The sequence below is a fragment of the Pinus tabuliformis genome, chromosome 4_1, assembly GCF_031772625.1.
Source record: "Pinus tabuliformis cultivar Carrire ecotype Pingquan chromosome 4_1, CPIR1, whole genome shotgun sequence".
Lineage (NCBI taxonomy): Eukaryota > Viridiplantae > Streptophyta > Pinopsida > Pinales > Pinaceae > Pinus > Pinus tabuliformis.
This window is the reverse complement of record NC_142303.1, coordinates 216,870,371-216,888,012: the sequence shown is the minus strand read 5'-3', so window position 1 is coordinate 216,888,012 and position 17,642 is coordinate 216,870,371. Positions and strand designations below refer to the sequence as shown.

General features: G+C 36.8%; 2 protein-coding genes across 2 annotated transcripts in view; one reads left to right on the top strand and one right to left on the bottom strand.

Moving 5' to 3' along the window:
* Window positions 1–12,765, top strand: part of LOC149175008 (zinc/iron-chelating domain protein) — a 218,438-nt gene extending 205,673 nt beyond the window's left edge. The window contains exons 3-4 of the mRNA XM_089419485.1: window positions 11,965–12,052; window positions 12,195–12,765. Coding sequence (XP_089275611.1) covers window positions 11,965–12,052; window positions 12,195–12,288 — 182 coding nt within the window. The 3' untranslated portion in view covers window positions 12,289–12,765. The remainder of the gene's footprint in view (window positions 1–11,964; window positions 12,053–12,194) is intronic.
* LOC149175009 (uncharacterized) lies at window positions 8,319–10,227 on the bottom strand. Its single transcript, XM_089422731.1, has 2 exons — window positions 8,619–10,227; window positions 8,319–8,495 (listed from the first exon to the last, which is right to left on the bottom strand). The coding sequence occupies exon 1, from the start codon at window positions 10,159–10,161 to the stop codon at window positions 8,857–8,859; it is 1,305 nt and encodes a 434-aa protein (XP_089278857.1). The 5' UTR covers window positions 10,162–10,227; the 3' UTR covers window positions 8,319–8,495; window positions 8,619–8,856.
* Window positions 12,766–17,642: the final 4,877 nt, after the last annotated feature.

The following is a 17,642-nucleotide window of genomic DNA, read 5'->3' as shown; positions in this document are numbered from 1 at the left end:
TCTCTCTATCACGTTTCTCCAGGTGAGTGCATAAAGTTTTCACATCATTGACATAATTAGTTTGTTTAGAAAATCTTCGGCAAAATCACATAACCAATCTTGTGTCGACGCGTTTCGAACCAACCAGTGTGGTTCATCGTCAGGGCAAGTTGAAGAACCAATCTGGCTTAGCTCGATTAAATATAGTGTGCAGAGACTCCAACGGCTAAAATTATAATGGCTAATTTGACCTAATGAACCTGGTCAAATCACTAAAAAAAAAATTAATTAATATTTTTCTAGAAATAGTTAAAATTGGTAAAAAGGAATTCATTTGTCAATACTAACAAATGAATTTATCTTTATACTAACATTTTAATAGTATATCCATTATTAATATTAAATATTAATTATTTAATAATATAATTGAATAGTAATATATCATTATATAATGACCATTATAATTAAAGTATTAATATTATACTAGAGATTTGGAATAATATTAATAATATATCTATTTTAAATTAATTTATTATTATTTAATTATTTAAATAATAAATCATTTAACATAATAATATTAATAATATATCTATTTTAAATTAATTTATTATTATTTAATTATTTAAATAATAAATCATTTAACATATAATAACCATTTATATTACAGATTCTATTAATAGAAATAATATTAATAATATATCTATTTATTTTAAATTGACAAATGAATTCCTTTTTACCAATTTTAACTATTTCTAGAAAAATATTAATTAATTTTTTTTTTAGTGATTTGACCAGGTTCATTAGGTCAAATTAGCCATTATAATTTTAGCCGTTGGAGTCTCTGCACACTATATTTAATCGAGCTAAGCCAGATTGGTTCTTCAACTTGCCCTGACGATGAACCACACTGGTTGGTTCGAAACGCGTCGACACAAGATTGGTTATGTGATTTTGCCGAAGATTTTCTAAACAATGTTATGGATCACAGAAGTCTAAATTCCTTAATAATTAGTTTGATTGATTTCCATATTTCTTACCAGCATCATTAGATCTCGTATAATTTGCTTTTGCTCTTCTTTTTCATTGTCATTTGTCCCTGATTTTTCACTATCATGAACTTGATCTGCAATATTTTCGGTGGATGAGACATTTTGACATGAAGAATCGTCCTGGGATCTTTCAGCTGGACCTCCTATCAAACTACTTACATTCTGTTGCACAATTTTAGAGGAAGAAGGCAAGCTGTTTGGATAACCATATCTATCTTCAAAAGCATTGATAATATCAGCCAAAGAAGAGAAAGAATCCTTAGGAAAATTGTTAAACCAATTCAAAGCATCATCTTCTAAAGAAAGGACAAATAGACGCATTTTGATATCACCATGATGAAACTGAGGGGGTCTGCAATATATGATCATGAAGCGGATAAACAAGTCAATATGCCTTTTAGCAGCGATTGGATCACCATCTGAAAAAATAGGCAATTCAGGAAGGGCCTCCTCTGGAAAATCATGGAGACAGTGAGTAAAACGACATGGTTTAAACGAATAATCCATGATGAACAATAAGGGATGATAGAACTAGATCTTTGCTCAAGAAAATCAAAAGATGAAAGAAGTGGAGTCGCCACTTGAACAACAACTCTGATTCTAAGATCCGAGAAGCAATCAACAAACAGATATGCGGTAGGCTTCTTGTCTGGGAAAAATGAGAAAAGTGGAGTCGCCACCCAAACAAGAAACAAAACCGAAGAGATGCTGCTGATGTATGATGAAAAGATGCCAAAATATTGAATCTGCCAGCTCAACCGAGAGACGAGAAAGATGAGAAGATGAATGATTGAAAGTCGTTGAAACACCAAGGACAGAAAAACTCTATCCCCGGCAACGGCGCCAAAAATGTTGTCGCGCAGATTGGCACGACAACACTCAGACCGGGGGCTGTCACTCTGATCCCAGGTCTCTCCGTTTGAGCCTGTCTCCCGCGGCTAAGGGGGGTAGACCCTGCAAGATGATGAGACCAACTGTCGACCAGTTGGTTGGGAGACACGAGACACGATAGCACTAAAATGGATTTGAAGTTAAAAGACCAGTGCCTTAAAAGATTTTTTAATGAAATGATTACTTGTTAAATGAGATAAAAACGTTAACCGTGAACAGCAATCATTTGTCATCAGCTAAATCATAATGCTCAAAACGATATCTGGCAACTGAAAATTTAGAAAGATGAATGCTTTAAACCACCACGAATCATAAACCATTAACTAGATATCAATTTCGTATCTCGGCTTGAAAAATTTAGATCTCAGCATGAAAGATATGACAATTCCCGAAAATAACTGAATCCTAAAAAATTTCCACAAAATTTTTATATTTTTTCGATTTTTTTTTTTTTTTTTTAAATAAAATCTAAAAAATTTATCAAATAAATCTAAAGGAAACTTGAACTAAAATTAATCTAAGTTAAACTAAAATCTAAAAAATTATAAATGAGAACTTAGCTAAAAATTAAAACTAAATCTAAAGAAATAAAATGAATCTTTTTATTTTTTATTTTTTATAATAAATCAAAAATCTAATTTAAAATCTAAATTTAAAATATAAAACTAACACATAAATCAAATCTAAATAAACAAAATAAAGTCTAATTAAAACAAAACCTAAAACATATACATTTTTATTTTTATTTTTTGATCTTTTTTTTTTTACTTTTATGAATTTATATCAAAATGAAACTAAAACTAAAAAAAGAATTAACATCTAAAAAAAACTACGGAACTATCATAAACTAAAAAAAAAAAAAAATGAAATCTAAAATCTAACTAAATTTAAAACTAATATACATCAAAATTCCTAAAACCTAAATCGAACTCTAACTTAAAACTATTGCTATAAGAATGTTATGAAACGACTGAATATAACAAAAACCAAGTCGTAATACTCTGCGTGAAACACGGTTTGCGTAACAGGGTATAACACAAAATTTTCGATGGCGTACTGCCCGTTCGACGCAAGGAGGAAACCATGAACTACCTACGCTGCCCTAAGCGCATGAATCAAAACTCAAAGCTAAAATCTGAGATCACGTTTCGACTGCGGGTAACACGATATGGCATTATAAATTACTTTGATACTTACCTGGAGAGAACTGCGATGATAGTCGATGGTGGGGAACTTACGCTGAGATCAAAACGACGCAACAGTTTCACGCGTAACAGCTGTACACCGCATACACCCCAAGAAAAAACGGAAATGCTGGATGCTAGAACCCTACAGCTTCGATACACATTTAGCCACGGACTTTCAGAAGAAAAATGATGAATGCTAAAGTCTGGAGATGATGATGGTAAGAAACGCAGAGTGTTGAACGCTTTTCCCTTTGATATAGTCGATACACAGCATGTAACCTGAGCCGGTTGATGATTTTCGGCAAGTGACGGCGGCAGTAAACGCTTGAACAGATTTTGAAACTTTACTTGGGCGATGTCAGCGGCCTGAAATCGATTTTGGAATAACCTTTTATACAGTTGGTGCAAGGCAGCAATGATGCCCAGCTCATCACCTGATCCGCTATGAATATCGATTTGCTTTTCAATATGCTGGAGAAGAATATTTTTCACGCCGGCAGTTTTGCTTTGCACGCAGTCATGTCATGAGAGTGAAAGCGGATAACCACAACAAAATGAGCAAGGAGGGGAAATTTTGATGCAGGATAAACAAAAAGCATGAAGGTCTGGCGATGCAGTTCGCTTGAAGAAAAAATAATTTTGAAGGGAACCAATGAACAGCAAGCCGACTGCCCAGAAAACAGAGAAGCTCTTCACAAATTTATATTTAGCAAACCCCTGAAGGAAAACCCTGTACCTGCAATTGCAAAGAGACAAAACCCTAATGAAAACCGAATAAAACAAAATCCAAAAAAACCTAATGAAAAAATTTGAAACTCTAAGACAGCTAATAAATTTACAGATTTTTGGCCCCTGAAATAGCCAGATTCAGCAAATAAGAGCAGAAATACTTTCAGATTTATCAGAAACTTTGAACTTCACTGTGAACAGAAAGAAAATCTCTCAATGTAAAACAGAAAAGAAACTCTTAATGATTAACCCAGGGCACAGTCAGCTGGGCTCTGCACAGAAGAGCCTGCGGGAGTTGGCTGGTTCAGCCGAGAACTTCCCCGAACGCCCACAAAATATCCTTCAAAAAAAAAATGTTTTCCTGCACATCTCAAGCAACCATCAGCAAAGAGAGAGAGAAAGCTGCTAGATCTCAGGAAATAATGGAGATACCTGCCATTATTTCAGAAACCCTAGCAGCCTTCAAACCCTAGCAGGTGAACAAGATACCTGCGCTCACACTACTCTAAAAACAAGCTATGATTAATGGCTGAAAACTGAAATATGCATAAAATTAAAGATCTCACAGCAATTCCAGAGAGTAACACCAACACGATTTAGACCCCAAAGTCTTCTTTATTAACCAGAAAATCAGATTACAAGAGAGCTTTCAGTACAGACTCACAGATCAGATGACTTGAAATGACCCCCTAAGACCCTATATAAAGGAAATGATCCTAACGGCTAGTTCAAGTGATCCATGTAGAAATGATCTCGACCGTTGATGAGGATCAAGACATCTCTTGATCTCATCCGTCGATTTATTAACTTAAAATATTATTATTTTATTAGTTAGGGTTTTTGCTTGATTTTTTAAATTTTTTTATTATTTTTCATTATTTTATTATTTTTATTCATTTTTTAATTTTTTAATTCATTTTAAAATGGATCACTGAACTAAACCTTCGGAAACATCACCTAGGACCTAGGACTTAGGACTCATGAGGGGATTTAAAACATTTCTCGACCCTCAGGACACATTACATCATGACTTTTACAAAATTACATCTTAAGGGACAAACCCATTTAATACAGACCCTCACAAAACACCCAGCTCTGCGACACAACGATAATCTAGCAGATCAACACACTAGGATTCTCCTAAAGTTCTAATGACAAAATCAATCCCGGCTTTGGGGTCAGGTTTGAAGGAAAACTCTGCCGATCCGTGGATCGGTGAGACAAAAAACCTTCCGGGACGTAGATTATCATCAGAAAGTTAGGTCCACCTAGGCAAATTACATACATGACTTCATGTCTGCTAAGATTATTTACAGTTAATTCATGCAGACTGGGTTTACAATCAGAAAAAATGAAGTTGCTGATGATGGAAGGATGGCACGGACACGCTGATCAGGTGCTGCTTCTTTCTGTCAAGAAAAACGGGGTGCACTGCATGGGTAGTTGACCAGTAGAGGTCAACAGGACCCTAAGTCTAAACTTAGGAAATTAAAATAATTAATGGGTATTAATCTAAACTGTGGGTGTAACTTCTAGAAGAAGACGAAGATCAAGTCCAAATGATTTGAGCCATTGATTAGAATCTAATATGGGCCGTTGGTTCTCAATTGGAAGATTATAAGAAGGACATTGAGGGGCATTTGGAAAACACACCAGAGGCAGATACTCAGTTACCTGAGTAAGATCAATTTTCTCACTGGTTGAAGTTTGGCAAGAGAAAATCGAATCAGAGGGAGAGTTGCAGGTGAGAAGGAAAGAGAGGGTATCAACATCAGTCTGGAGGTCAGGAGCAAAAGACGCAGAGCAAAGAGAGGACAACGTAGAGGTTGTGACGTAGAGGAGGGACAACGCAAAGACAGTGTGACGCTGGGACTGCACAGTTCTCACGTAGGGTCTGACGCAGTGAGACGCAAAGGGGGTGGCAAGTCCTCTCTTGGATCAGAAACTTGGCAAGAACTGTCTATAAAATTTCTCACAGAGAATCCTCTTCTATTCTGTTGGTTGTATCTTGTACATGAGATTTTTGCTGAAGAATAATAAAGAAACCCTCTCTTTTGCACCAGTTTTCCCACATTGGGTTTTTCCAGGGAAAATTGTCCAAAAATAACTGTCATCGTGGTTATATTTGTGCTAGTATTTTTTTCTTTGCATTCGCTTTCCACAGTATTTTAATTGTGAAGGCTGCAATATAATTTATTTTGATATTTGCTGTAGAAACACTGTGAATAACTTATTTATGAGTTAATAAGTAGAAGAAATAATATTAATCACTGCAGTTGGATTTCTATTTAGAAATTTTCATAGTGGCAACTGTTGAAGAATGTGGGCAAGCTGACAACCCTTGTAAAGGACCCTCTGGTTTATTCCCAACACCATTCACACTGGCTGAAACCTACTGAGGCATGCTGTTCTGACCATTTTTTCTTGGCACCCATTTTGTTCCCTCTTGTAGCTGTTGAACTAGCATATGGCTTTGGCTCCTCTTTACCCCGGTTTTTTGTTTTGTTTTGCCCCTATGAGCCCTGAGAGTCTTCGAAAGGATTTCGACTTAAGCAGAGGTGTTTTGGGGAGTAGTGGAAGAATGCTTTTGTTTATGCGATGGAGAATCTTTAATAAAATGAGCAGGTGATAAAAAAGGAAAGCAACGACTATGGAGATTAAGATACAAGATCTTTTGAGCGTGCAAAACCATTGAAAGGCAGCAGAACTTCAAACAGGAGCTTCCTTGAAATATCCACCTGCACATAAACACATATATAAGTGGGCCTAGATGGCTGCTCTTGCCCAACAGAAGCTATCTTATCTATCATCAAGGTGACCCCTCTCTGCTGAACCATATTTGAGTAAATTTGATACAAAATTTTTTGATGGATGAGTTTAGTTTTGTTGCTGAATGGTTCAAGAACTATACTGTTATTCTGCACTTCCTATGGTGTATGCGTAGGAAAAGGAGCTCTACAAATGGTATATGAATAACTGGGGACCTAGGGGTTGGAAGGTGGAGCTATGTTGGGGCTTGGGCAAGGGTTTCTCAAGAAATTTCCGTCTGATTCTCATTACCCTGATCCATATTCACCTTGCTAGCAATTTTGAATTGACTGGAATTTGGATCTGGGTTAGTATTTTGTTTATTCCCTTTTTTTGGTTGGCCTGATGTTTCTTTTCCTTCCTGTCATTTGGGGTTGGAGCCCTTTTTGTCTCCTCATCCTCATTTTGAGCTTTAAAGGATTACACATATTTTTTGGGCGGTCCTTAGTGAAGTGCCCATATTCATGAAATGAATTGCACTTGAAAGGGATTTGCTCATAATCAATTTCTTTTACTGGTGGATCCAGTTCCCTACCGATATTTTTATTGATTCCTGGAGGCCTTTATCTAAGTCCACTTCAATGCAGTTCCTGGCACATGCGTATATGCTTTCAGACCTGTTTTCTGTATGGATTTTCCAAGTAAGTTTCAAATCTCTTCCATAGTTTTCTCATCCCAGAAGATCAAGGGGAGAAAGGGCAGCCAGACCCATTCAGGGACTTCCACTGTACATTCTTCCTTACGGTCAAAGTTTAACATCTGTTCAAATAAAGACCACTATTTCCCGAGAACCGAGTGCCTCTCCATTTTTTTTTTCTCTGCCCTCTTTTGATTCAAATAAGAACAAATTAAATTCCTTCCTGCAGGCAGCAGTAATAAAACTTCAGGGTCCCTTATAGTAAGGGGATCCATTACTGGTTTAGCCAAATTTCTATAGTTTTTAGAGCCAACCATAATCCATTGGACTTCCCTACGAGAGAATTTCTGCAATGTTGTTAAAAGCGCGATCGGGATTAAATCGGCGCCGGGAATAAAGCGGAAAAAATCGGCAAAAGCGGGAAAAAAGCGGAAAAAAGCGGGAAAAAAGCGTTTGGCACAAAAATATTCATTTTTTTTCAATTTTTTTAATATCTAAACCATCTACAACATAAAATAAATACATTGACACATAAATATGATAAAAAAACTAATATATAAGATGTTTAATATCATTTCTAGCGCTAAAATCACACATAACATTGAATCATGTCCTGAATAGTAAGTCCTGAGTCCCAACTCAGCCTCAAAATATCAACAAAAAATATGATAATGTATCTCATCATGTCATAATGTCATATACAATAAAATGAAAGTCTAATCCTATTGATTTCCTCTGCCCCTCTTGCGAGAAAATGGCACAACTTTCTCTTTCCCTCTAGATGTAGAAGCTAGTGCCTGTGGTGGTGGAAATGGCAATGGAGTCTGACGTGCTCTAGAAGCTGAAGAACTAGTAGTAGCAGCTACAGGAGGCTGAGGTAGACGGAGACCACGTCCTCTACTGGTGGTAGTGGTAGCCCGGGTAGGCGGTGTCACCTCCTCCTCCTGCTCCTCCTCCTCCACCTGCTCCTCCTCCTGCTCCTGCTCCTGCTCCTCCTGCTCCTCCTCCTCCCCCTCCTCCTCCCCCTCATCCTGCACTAACCAATCATCAGTGGGATCCATGAGAGGCCTCTCGGTCTCAACCCTCCATTCAGCAGTGGTGTCAATCCCATCCAATGAGATGGCTTCCGTATCAGGTGTCCTCTCTAGTTGCCTCACCCACAATCGAAGATTGTAGTAGACATAGACCATGTCATTAAGTCTATGGGACTCCAACCTGTACAAAGTTCATGAAATAATAATTAATAATTAATATTATAAAAAAAATATTGTTTAAAACTTTAATGAATTCAAAAATTTATTTGGAAATTTGCAATATTTTAAATGTTTAAGTTGTAACCTATTGCGCTTCTTGTTGTGTATTTTTTCAAATACACTCCAATTGCGCTCACATCCTGAGGAGCTGCATGTTTGGCTGAGGATGCGTACGGCAAGCTTTTGCAAAAGGGGTACTCTGCCACCATACATCTTCCACCATGCGTCTACAACAAAATTACAAATAAAATTTTAAATAAACATAAGAAAAAAATGGAATTTGAAGAGACAATGAAATTTGAAACAAAGTTACAAAGTACAAACTAAAAAATACCTGGCATTTTAATCGTCCTATCAGTGACAGCCATCTCAAAGCCAAATGTGCCACCTGACATCTTATATGTCTCAATTTGTCTAGAGATCTCTATACGTTGTTCTGGAGATCTCACCATCTTCTGGACACAGGTTAATAATCCTTCCACGACCTCAGCATCAAAATCAAACCCACATGCATAAGAAAATGCAGGGTTCAGGAAAAGCCCAGCAGCATGAATGGGACGATGGAGTGTGTTGTTCCATCGCTCATCAATCACTGCCCATAGAAGGAGTTGTCTCTGAAACCCATCATCTCCCTTATCATCATAGTAGGACCGAATGGCTTCTTTGGCCCTGTCCATGGCTTCATACAAATAGCCCATTGCGGGCTTCTCACCATCAACCAACCGAAGAACCTTTACCAAAGGTTCAGTAACAGCGCACACCTCCTGCACTCCCGCCCAGAAGTCTTCCTGGTATGAAACTAGTCTGCACACGGCCTCTCCTTCTGGTTTGCGGCTCATTGACGAAGCACGCCACTCCTCTGAAAGAAACATTCTCTTCAAATCCCACATAGAATTCAAGAGGGATTGAAGAGATATGAAACTCGTCGCAAACCGTGTAATGGCGGGGCGCACCAACTCTTTGTTGTTGGTGCATTTTCTCATCAAGCTAAGCACAGATGTGTGATTGTAAATAAATTTTGTGATGCTTTTTGATGAGTCAACAATATCTTTGACAAAGGGAATTTTCCCTATGTCCTCTAACATCAAATCAATACAATGGGCAGCACAAGGTGTCCAAAATAAAGTAGGATGCCTGTCCATAAGCATTCTACCAACAGCAACATAATTTGCAGCATTGTCCGTTATGACTTGGACAACATTTTCTGCACCCACCTCCAAAATAAACACATCCAGCAAATCACATAAAGTTCTTGCATCTTTGATTTGATGAGTTGCATCAATAGATTTGATAAACATAGTCCCCTTGGGACAACTAACCAAGAAGTTTATAAGGGTTCTCCCCTTTTGGTCAGTCCAACCATCTGACATAACAGTGCATCCTGTTTGTGCCCATGATGCCCTAAAATCCTCCAATCTTTGGGTGCAGTCACGCTTTTCCTCTTGAAGAATCCGGCCTCTGAAATCATGAAGAGAAGGGATTTTGTACCCCGGGCCAACACTGGCAATAGCATCAACAGTAGGTTGGAAAAATGGATTATTCCTTACAATGCTGAAAGGAATATCACTCCAGAGGAGAAATTTTGCCATCAACCTATCAGCTTGTTCTTTTTCAGTTCTTTTTAGCATTGAACCGATAGTTGGTTGTGAACCAGGTGTGGTTCGAGGAACAAAAAATGATGATGCAGCTACCGGATTGACTGACGCTGCAGTAGAACCAGTGCCACTTGGCCCACTTCCTTCAGCTGACCTTTTTAGTTGCCTTTTGAGTTCTTCTTTGGCCTCTCTAGTGTGCTCTAATTCTCCCAATGCTCTCATGGCTCTTTGGATAATTTCAGGATTTGTATTTATACAGGGCCCCACATCACGTCCAGGGATTTGTGCAAGGTGGAACTTCAACCTGTACACCCCCCCGCTTATCTCCTTTCCACACAACTTGCAAAACAAGTTTTGTCTATCATTCGGAGCTTTAGGTTCACCATATTCCCAGAAAGGATCCAATTTCCTTGGCATGTTTGTTTTTGAATTTTGAATTTGCAAACCTATGGAAAAATAAGGATTAGGAAATAGGAATTTAGGATTACAAATTACAATTTAGCATTTACAAAATTACAAGTTACAAATTTACAAAATCCCAAGTTACCCAACCAAATGGCAAATGCCAAAAAACAATGAAAATCAAAAAACATAAACAATGTTTAAAAAAAATGAAAAAAAAAAAAAAAAAATTGGTTCCCATAGTCATACCAAGTTACCCATCCCAAATCAATGAAAAATTACAAAAAAATCTTTAAAAACAATGAACATTGAAAACAAATGGTGCCCATATGAAATTTCTCAACCAAAAACAATGAAAAACAAAGTTTATAACAAGGAGAACAAAAAAAATTTAATCTACATACCGTTTTTATGGACAAATTGGTGATCTTGTCTTGGATTTCTCCTAAAACCACTTGGATTCGCTCCCAAACCCTTCAGCTCTCCTCCACAAGGCGTCTCCTCCTCCTCCGCGCGGCGACAGTCAGAAATGACTAAATAAAAATCGATTTTCATAAGTTATAAGCCCGCTGCCCCGCGCCTCGGCGATTTTTTCGGAAAAAATCGTTATAAAAAAAAGCCCGCGATTTTTTGGGATAAAAATCGCGATTTATGCGGGATAGTGATAAAATCGCGATTTTAACAACACTGCATTTCTGTATTCAGGGAAGCCTTGCTGAGCCCTCCAGATGGCACTTGAGCCTTGGAGCATACTCAACTCTCTTGATGAAGCATTATGAGCTGCCTTGAGGATTTCCTTTTGCTTCTTTTGCAGCAGAATCTGCTAGAGCTTTAAATTCTGGAGTTGCCTGTGTGAATGGATGAGTAGAAAGGAGCTAGAGCTGTCCCCAGGGGTGGACATGGAAGAAGAACAAAAATCCTAAGCAAACTCTGAAAAAAACTCCAACTTTTTGGTACTTCATATTTTGATAGCTATTGCATAGAACTACATTTGCCTGTAGCTGGCTGCTGTATGTTCCAGATACGGTCTATTTCCTGATCTGCTCTTGTTGAAAGTTGAATAGCATTTGTTCTTTATTGGGCATGCATGAACCAGGATAACCAAATAGTAAGAGAAAAGAACCAAAAGTGAAATTGATATGTGAAAAATAGTTTGACAGCTTTTACTTCCTAGAATGATATCTTTAGTGAAGGTGATGAATGTCCTTGCCATATAACCAAAATGCTTGATATTTAAATTGGGTTCAGACAGTAAAAGCAAGATTTCTGTATTTGTAACTGATCAAGTCTGACAGCTCATTTCAGTTATTTGTTTATGTATATTGATATTTTGAGTATGTATGAATGTGACTTAGGATTCCTTGGGGATGATACCTAGCAGCTAGGGAAACAAGTTTAGCAGATTTTCTTATTTCATTTAAATTGTGCTTGCAGAGCGTCCTTATTTTTGTCGAGTGAAACCAGATATCTTCAAAAAATTGTATGGCATTGATGAAAATAAGTTCAACAAAGAGGCTTGTGGGTATGCACTGTCAACATTAATTTCTGATTATAATCATCAGTGTTTCTTTTAATTGTGAAGAAGTTAGCAGTTTAGTTATATCTAGCCTACCCAGTTTGTTTTATGAGGAGATTGTGATGTTTTCATTATATTGATCATGCAGAAGTTGTCGGGATACAATAAAGAATGTCTATGGCAGTAAATCTCCTGAGTTGGAGAAGTTTAACAAATTTATTAGGAACTCAAGGAGTGCGTAAGCCTTCAATGTTTTTTATTAAATTTGTGCGTGCATTCTTGTGTACGAGTGTAACTGTCATGATTGGCCACATCTTAAATTTTCATTTCAATTTTCAGTTGATTCTCTGATGGTTACATTCCATTCATTTGGTTCACTCCATCTGTAAGAACAAGCAATTAAAATACATTTGTTGGATGAAAGAAGGGCAGTGAGATATGGGAGGAGAGCTGAGGAATGTTAGTGCATTCCTTCCACGACATATATTGCAATAATGCAATATACTAGTCCCAACAAAGCTTAAACAAGCCATTCTCCTTGCCTTGTTGTTCATTTCCACATAGCTTAGGAATTTTGATGGGAATTCAATTAAGAATATGCTGGAGAATTCAAGCAAATATGTATGAAAAACCAAATCTGAGTGTTTAATAATGAAAATATATCAATATGTTTACTCTGGCTTATACAGAAATACAAAGATAAATACAGGTTCCCGAAATATCTGTAAGAAACAAAACTTGGAAATTATTCGTGAGATAAGATTTCAGCCCAAAATATGTTAAAACATATTTTTGCTAGTGTGAAATAGGTTTTAGGGCTAAATGATATCCAATACTCGTGTTTAACAAAAATGTGTTTGAGGTAAATAATGTCAATTCTATATCAATTGCATCAAAGCATAGATGCAATTTAACAAGAATAAACATCCATGCACACAAGATTTTACCTTTTTAAAAAAGTAACAAACCAAAATGCCTATCCAAGACCAAGATTTGCACGTGAATTCTTATGCTAACTCGTAGAATTGCAACAAAATATGTGTTCATAATTGCTTTTGAGGATATGTGAAAACAAACCAAATATGATTTAGGGAAGTATATGTTGACAGACATCATAGAAATTATGAAAAATAGTGGAACGATTCACTGAATTAAGGAGAGTGGACGTTGAAGGTCGAATAAATGTCATAACTTACATTTGCATTAGAGTACAAGAGTAAAGGTTGTATTTGAAGAACCTGTGCCACTGTGTTGGTTGCTTGCATTTGCATTAGAGTACAAGAGCAACAAAGCTTGTGTTTGGATGGGGGTTGTAATATTACGTTGGTTACTTTCATTTGCATTAGTGTAAAGGTTGTATTTGGAAAGAATGTACAATTGTGTTGGTTTTTTGTGGAAATATATAGAGTAGGCAAGGTAGATTGTTCTGTCATTGGGTGTGTGGTTCTATGTTGTTTGATATGTACAATGGTTAGACGGAATGTTGTTTCCTTGTCACTGGTTTTGAACCAAAACAGTATATTGTTCATTTATTGAACGCGACTTGAAACGATTTAATTTTCAAATCAAAACTCCTCAGGGTGGTTATATGTTGTTTGTTATGTCCGTTTTGAGAATGATGATGTTCTTTTGTTGCTGTTTTGAACCAAAACAATGTATTATTCATTTAGTCGGTGTTCTTTGAAACCCTTTTCTTGTAAAATCAAAACACTTCATTTGGATTCATGAAATGGAACACGGAATCTACATTTCAATACATCTTCACATTTGTACGCTGTGATGAGAAATTGTTTGTTGAGACCAAATTGTGTTCATCAGTTTTTTCAAGTAAAAGACTATTTTGATGTGTCCAAAGACACATCCCTTAGGTCAATCATATATATATATATATAGGGTTGGCAGGATAAGGGGATCACGTGTGCATTGAGTGAGAATATGTATATATAGAGGTTGATGTAATTTTTAGCATACTCATTTACTTATGATTTGGATATATAGATATACTCAAAGTCATTTGGAGGAGGTTTAATGTATACGAAATTTTTATGTAATTCATATGTATTGTCACTTTGGGTGTTAGTGTTCTATGCTCATAATTGGTGTATATTGTTTATTTTATAATTTATTATGTTATTTTGAGTATTTGATTCATAGCACTTGGTTAAATGTTATATCCCAATATTTAAAATAACCTAAGAAACCAAAATACACACAATGTACACAGAATATGAGCACAAAGTATAATGCACAAATTAATAATAGAGATGAGTTACACAATAAATTCTTATACATCAGGGAACTTTATAATAAACATGAAGTTAATAATAATAGGGCATATTTTTATTCATGTACATGACCATTCAATATATACTTATATAGAATGTCACACTCTATCATGATACTTTATTTTTATTGTTTGTTTATCATATTTTGTACTCAAATACCTTATATTTATCTTATATGGCATTTTCCTTGTTACCTTATTTGTTTTGAATATTTAATTCAAAAAAATAGATTGATTACTACATTGATATAAGAACCCTTTCTAGGGCACTTTAAATGTTATTCAAAGAGGGCCAATTCTTGTTAGATGTGAAGTCATAACCCTTCACCCTTATGAGAACTCAAGACGTGAGTATTTACATTATTACAAGAGCTCTAACCTCTTGTGAATCATCATCCATATTATCCAAATGTAAAATATATTTTAGTTATCCCATATAGATGTTATGTACTCTCTTTGAATGTTTTATTGTTAATGAATTGAATGTTTTATTGTTAACCAATATATAGTTCATAGCATTACTATTAGAGTCCAAATTGGATATACAATGTGAAGTCTCTCTCACTTAGTCATTGGTCAAATTTCATTGCCCTTTGCAATAAAATTGTTGTTGACATGTGGTTAACAACTTTTTAAAACACTATCAAAAAATGAACTATTGCAAAATTAAAGAAGAAAATCAACACATTGCAAGATGTAAGAGGATAATCAAAGTAGAAATTACTATAATAGCCATCATTATAGAGGAATTGTTTGGTCTCATGAAATCTCAAACAAGGTTTTAGAAAGTTGCACCCATCCACAAAGCAACATTGGTGCCATTAAAATTTTTGGACGTAGAAAGTTGTTGGAATAAATTGTGGTCTAAATAGGGAATAAGGAGTCGCATTGTATTCTACTTCCTAGAATTGTCACAGTCATAAAGCCACAACATAATCTTTCTCACAAACATGACACAATACCAAATACGTTGAGAATCAATGTGTTTTTGTACTTTGGGTGATAATTAGGATAAGCATGATTACCCACCAACATGGGTAACCCTATAGGAGAAAAATTTCCTCTTATTCTTGATAGTGAACCAGTTAGCCACAAAGCCAACAACCCCCAATAGCCACCACTAGTTGATGATATGATGTTTCTCCACCACTTGCATCAACCATATGCTCCTCACCCATCTGACATGAGCACGTGGACGAAGGTGGGCTTCCACTCTTAAGGTACTTTGGTCGTTTTGCAATTGAGTGTTTATGCTTGTTTGTTCTTCGGCATTTGGTATGAATTATAGGGTGATATGGAAGAAGGATGGGTTTTGGCCATGATATTTTTTTCTCACTTTAAATGTGGGGTTAATTTTCGACCCTAGTCTAGTGGGACGTCCCTTAATGGCCCAATGGGTATAGGAGGGACACTGCTTGGGAAACTCTGTTTGAGATAGCGTAGTTCCATCTATCCCTATGTCATGCTTAACACTTTCCATTTCACATTGTAAGCCCTTAGCTCACCTCCATTCTTCGGGTTCAACTGACTATTGGTTCTTTGGGATTTCACACCCATATGTCCACATACTTGGGTTGGGCCTATGAAATTTGTTGCAATAATTGATTTATTTCTCCTACTTATTTATACTAAGCTATTCACCAATATTTCAGTAAATATCAAAAGAAATTCAGTTGCAGACTTCACAAATTAGGAACTGAAAATTAAAAGGCAAGAGAAACATCAACATATGAACAATCACATTGACACACTTGTTTTTGGACAATCGTCCTCAGAAAAACCCAATGTGCGAAAACTGATGCAGTAGATCTGAATACAATTTGGATGCCTTATAAAAAAGCGACAATCCACTCAGAGAAGGTAACTGAGAATTCTCTCACACTGGTTCTAGAGATTTTGCTATGTCCCCAGCTCTTGGATGACCCACTGCGCAGTCCCTGCATGAGCCTACGCAACCTCAACGTGATTTCTGCGTGGAGGCTCCCTCTAACCGCATCAACCTGAACTGTTGTTGCTTTTGCTGCTAAGAAATGGAGATTTCTCTTGCCAATCAACTACTGTGATTCCCAACACTGATCTCTACTCATCCCCAACACTTCTGTGTCAACCTCCTTCAGATTCGGCGCTGACCCTCTGCGTCAATCTCCTTCAACTGCTGCGCTATCCCTTCTTGGACCAATGTTGACTCTATTATCCTTCTTTGTGTATTCACTGGAATTGGAAATCACTTCCTTCCAGTATTGCCTTTGATCCTCACTGCTTGATCATTGGTTCGAATTCCTTAGCAAACCCTGCCCTAGGAAAATCGAATTGATTGATCAACACCCTGTGTGTCTTCAAGTGAACCCCAAGCCTCCATCTTATACTTTTCCTGTTGAGTCTTCAACGACCGAGATTAAGTCTATAATCAACGGATAAGATTAAAACATGACTTGATATACCTTCTGGATCATTCTCACCCATATTTTGATTCATACCCATTAATATTTTAATTTCCCTAAGTTTAGACTTAGGAACTTCATTAAAAATATTAATTATTTTAATAAAATACAATCCGGGTGGAATTTCACCAAATGGTTTATGGGCTCTTTAGAACTTATGTGCCTTAGCCTCTCCACCAATTTTCAAGGCTATAGCACTTCCGATGCTACCAAAAACTAACACTCCCTCTTAGCAAGGAAAGTTCTCTAACAACAATGTCCACCTGCATGCTGCTTTGTTTCTGAAACACCTCCTTTCTGCACTGTTGCTGCCACCAACACTATGCTGATGTTTCTTCTGTACAACTGTCCATGACACTGCCACTGCCACTGCTGCATTTGTACTGCAACTCCTTCGCAAACGCTGCATCATTTTATTGAAAGGGATTTTCCAACATACCCATCTCTTCTCGAAATTGAACAAACTTTGCTCTTCTCAGAGCCTTGGTGAATATCTCTGCTACCTGATTTCCCGTGGGAGTGCACTCCAACTGTACTGCTCCATGTTGAACATAGTCTCTGATAAAGTGACATCGAATATCGATGTGTTTGGAGTGATCATGAAATACCGGATTTTCGGAGAGCTTGATACAACTCTGATTATCACATAAGACACTTGTCGCTTCCATCCTTCTCTTGAATAGATTTACAAGTAGTTGCCTGAGCCATATAGCTTCACATGTTGCTTTGCTAGCTGCCATGTACTCAACTTTAACAGGGCTCAGAGCTACATACTTCTGCTTCTTACTGCACCAGGAGGTCATCCCAGATCCAATATCGAAGCAATACCCAGAGGTACTTTTCCTGTCTACTGAACTTCCTGCCCAATTTG

What these genes read in the sequence shown, in the direction of transcription:
- LOC149175009 (XM_089422731.1), bottom strand. Translation starts at nt 10,161, where the DNA reads ATGCTAAAAAGAACTGAAAAAGAACAAGCTGATAGGTTGATGGCAAAA.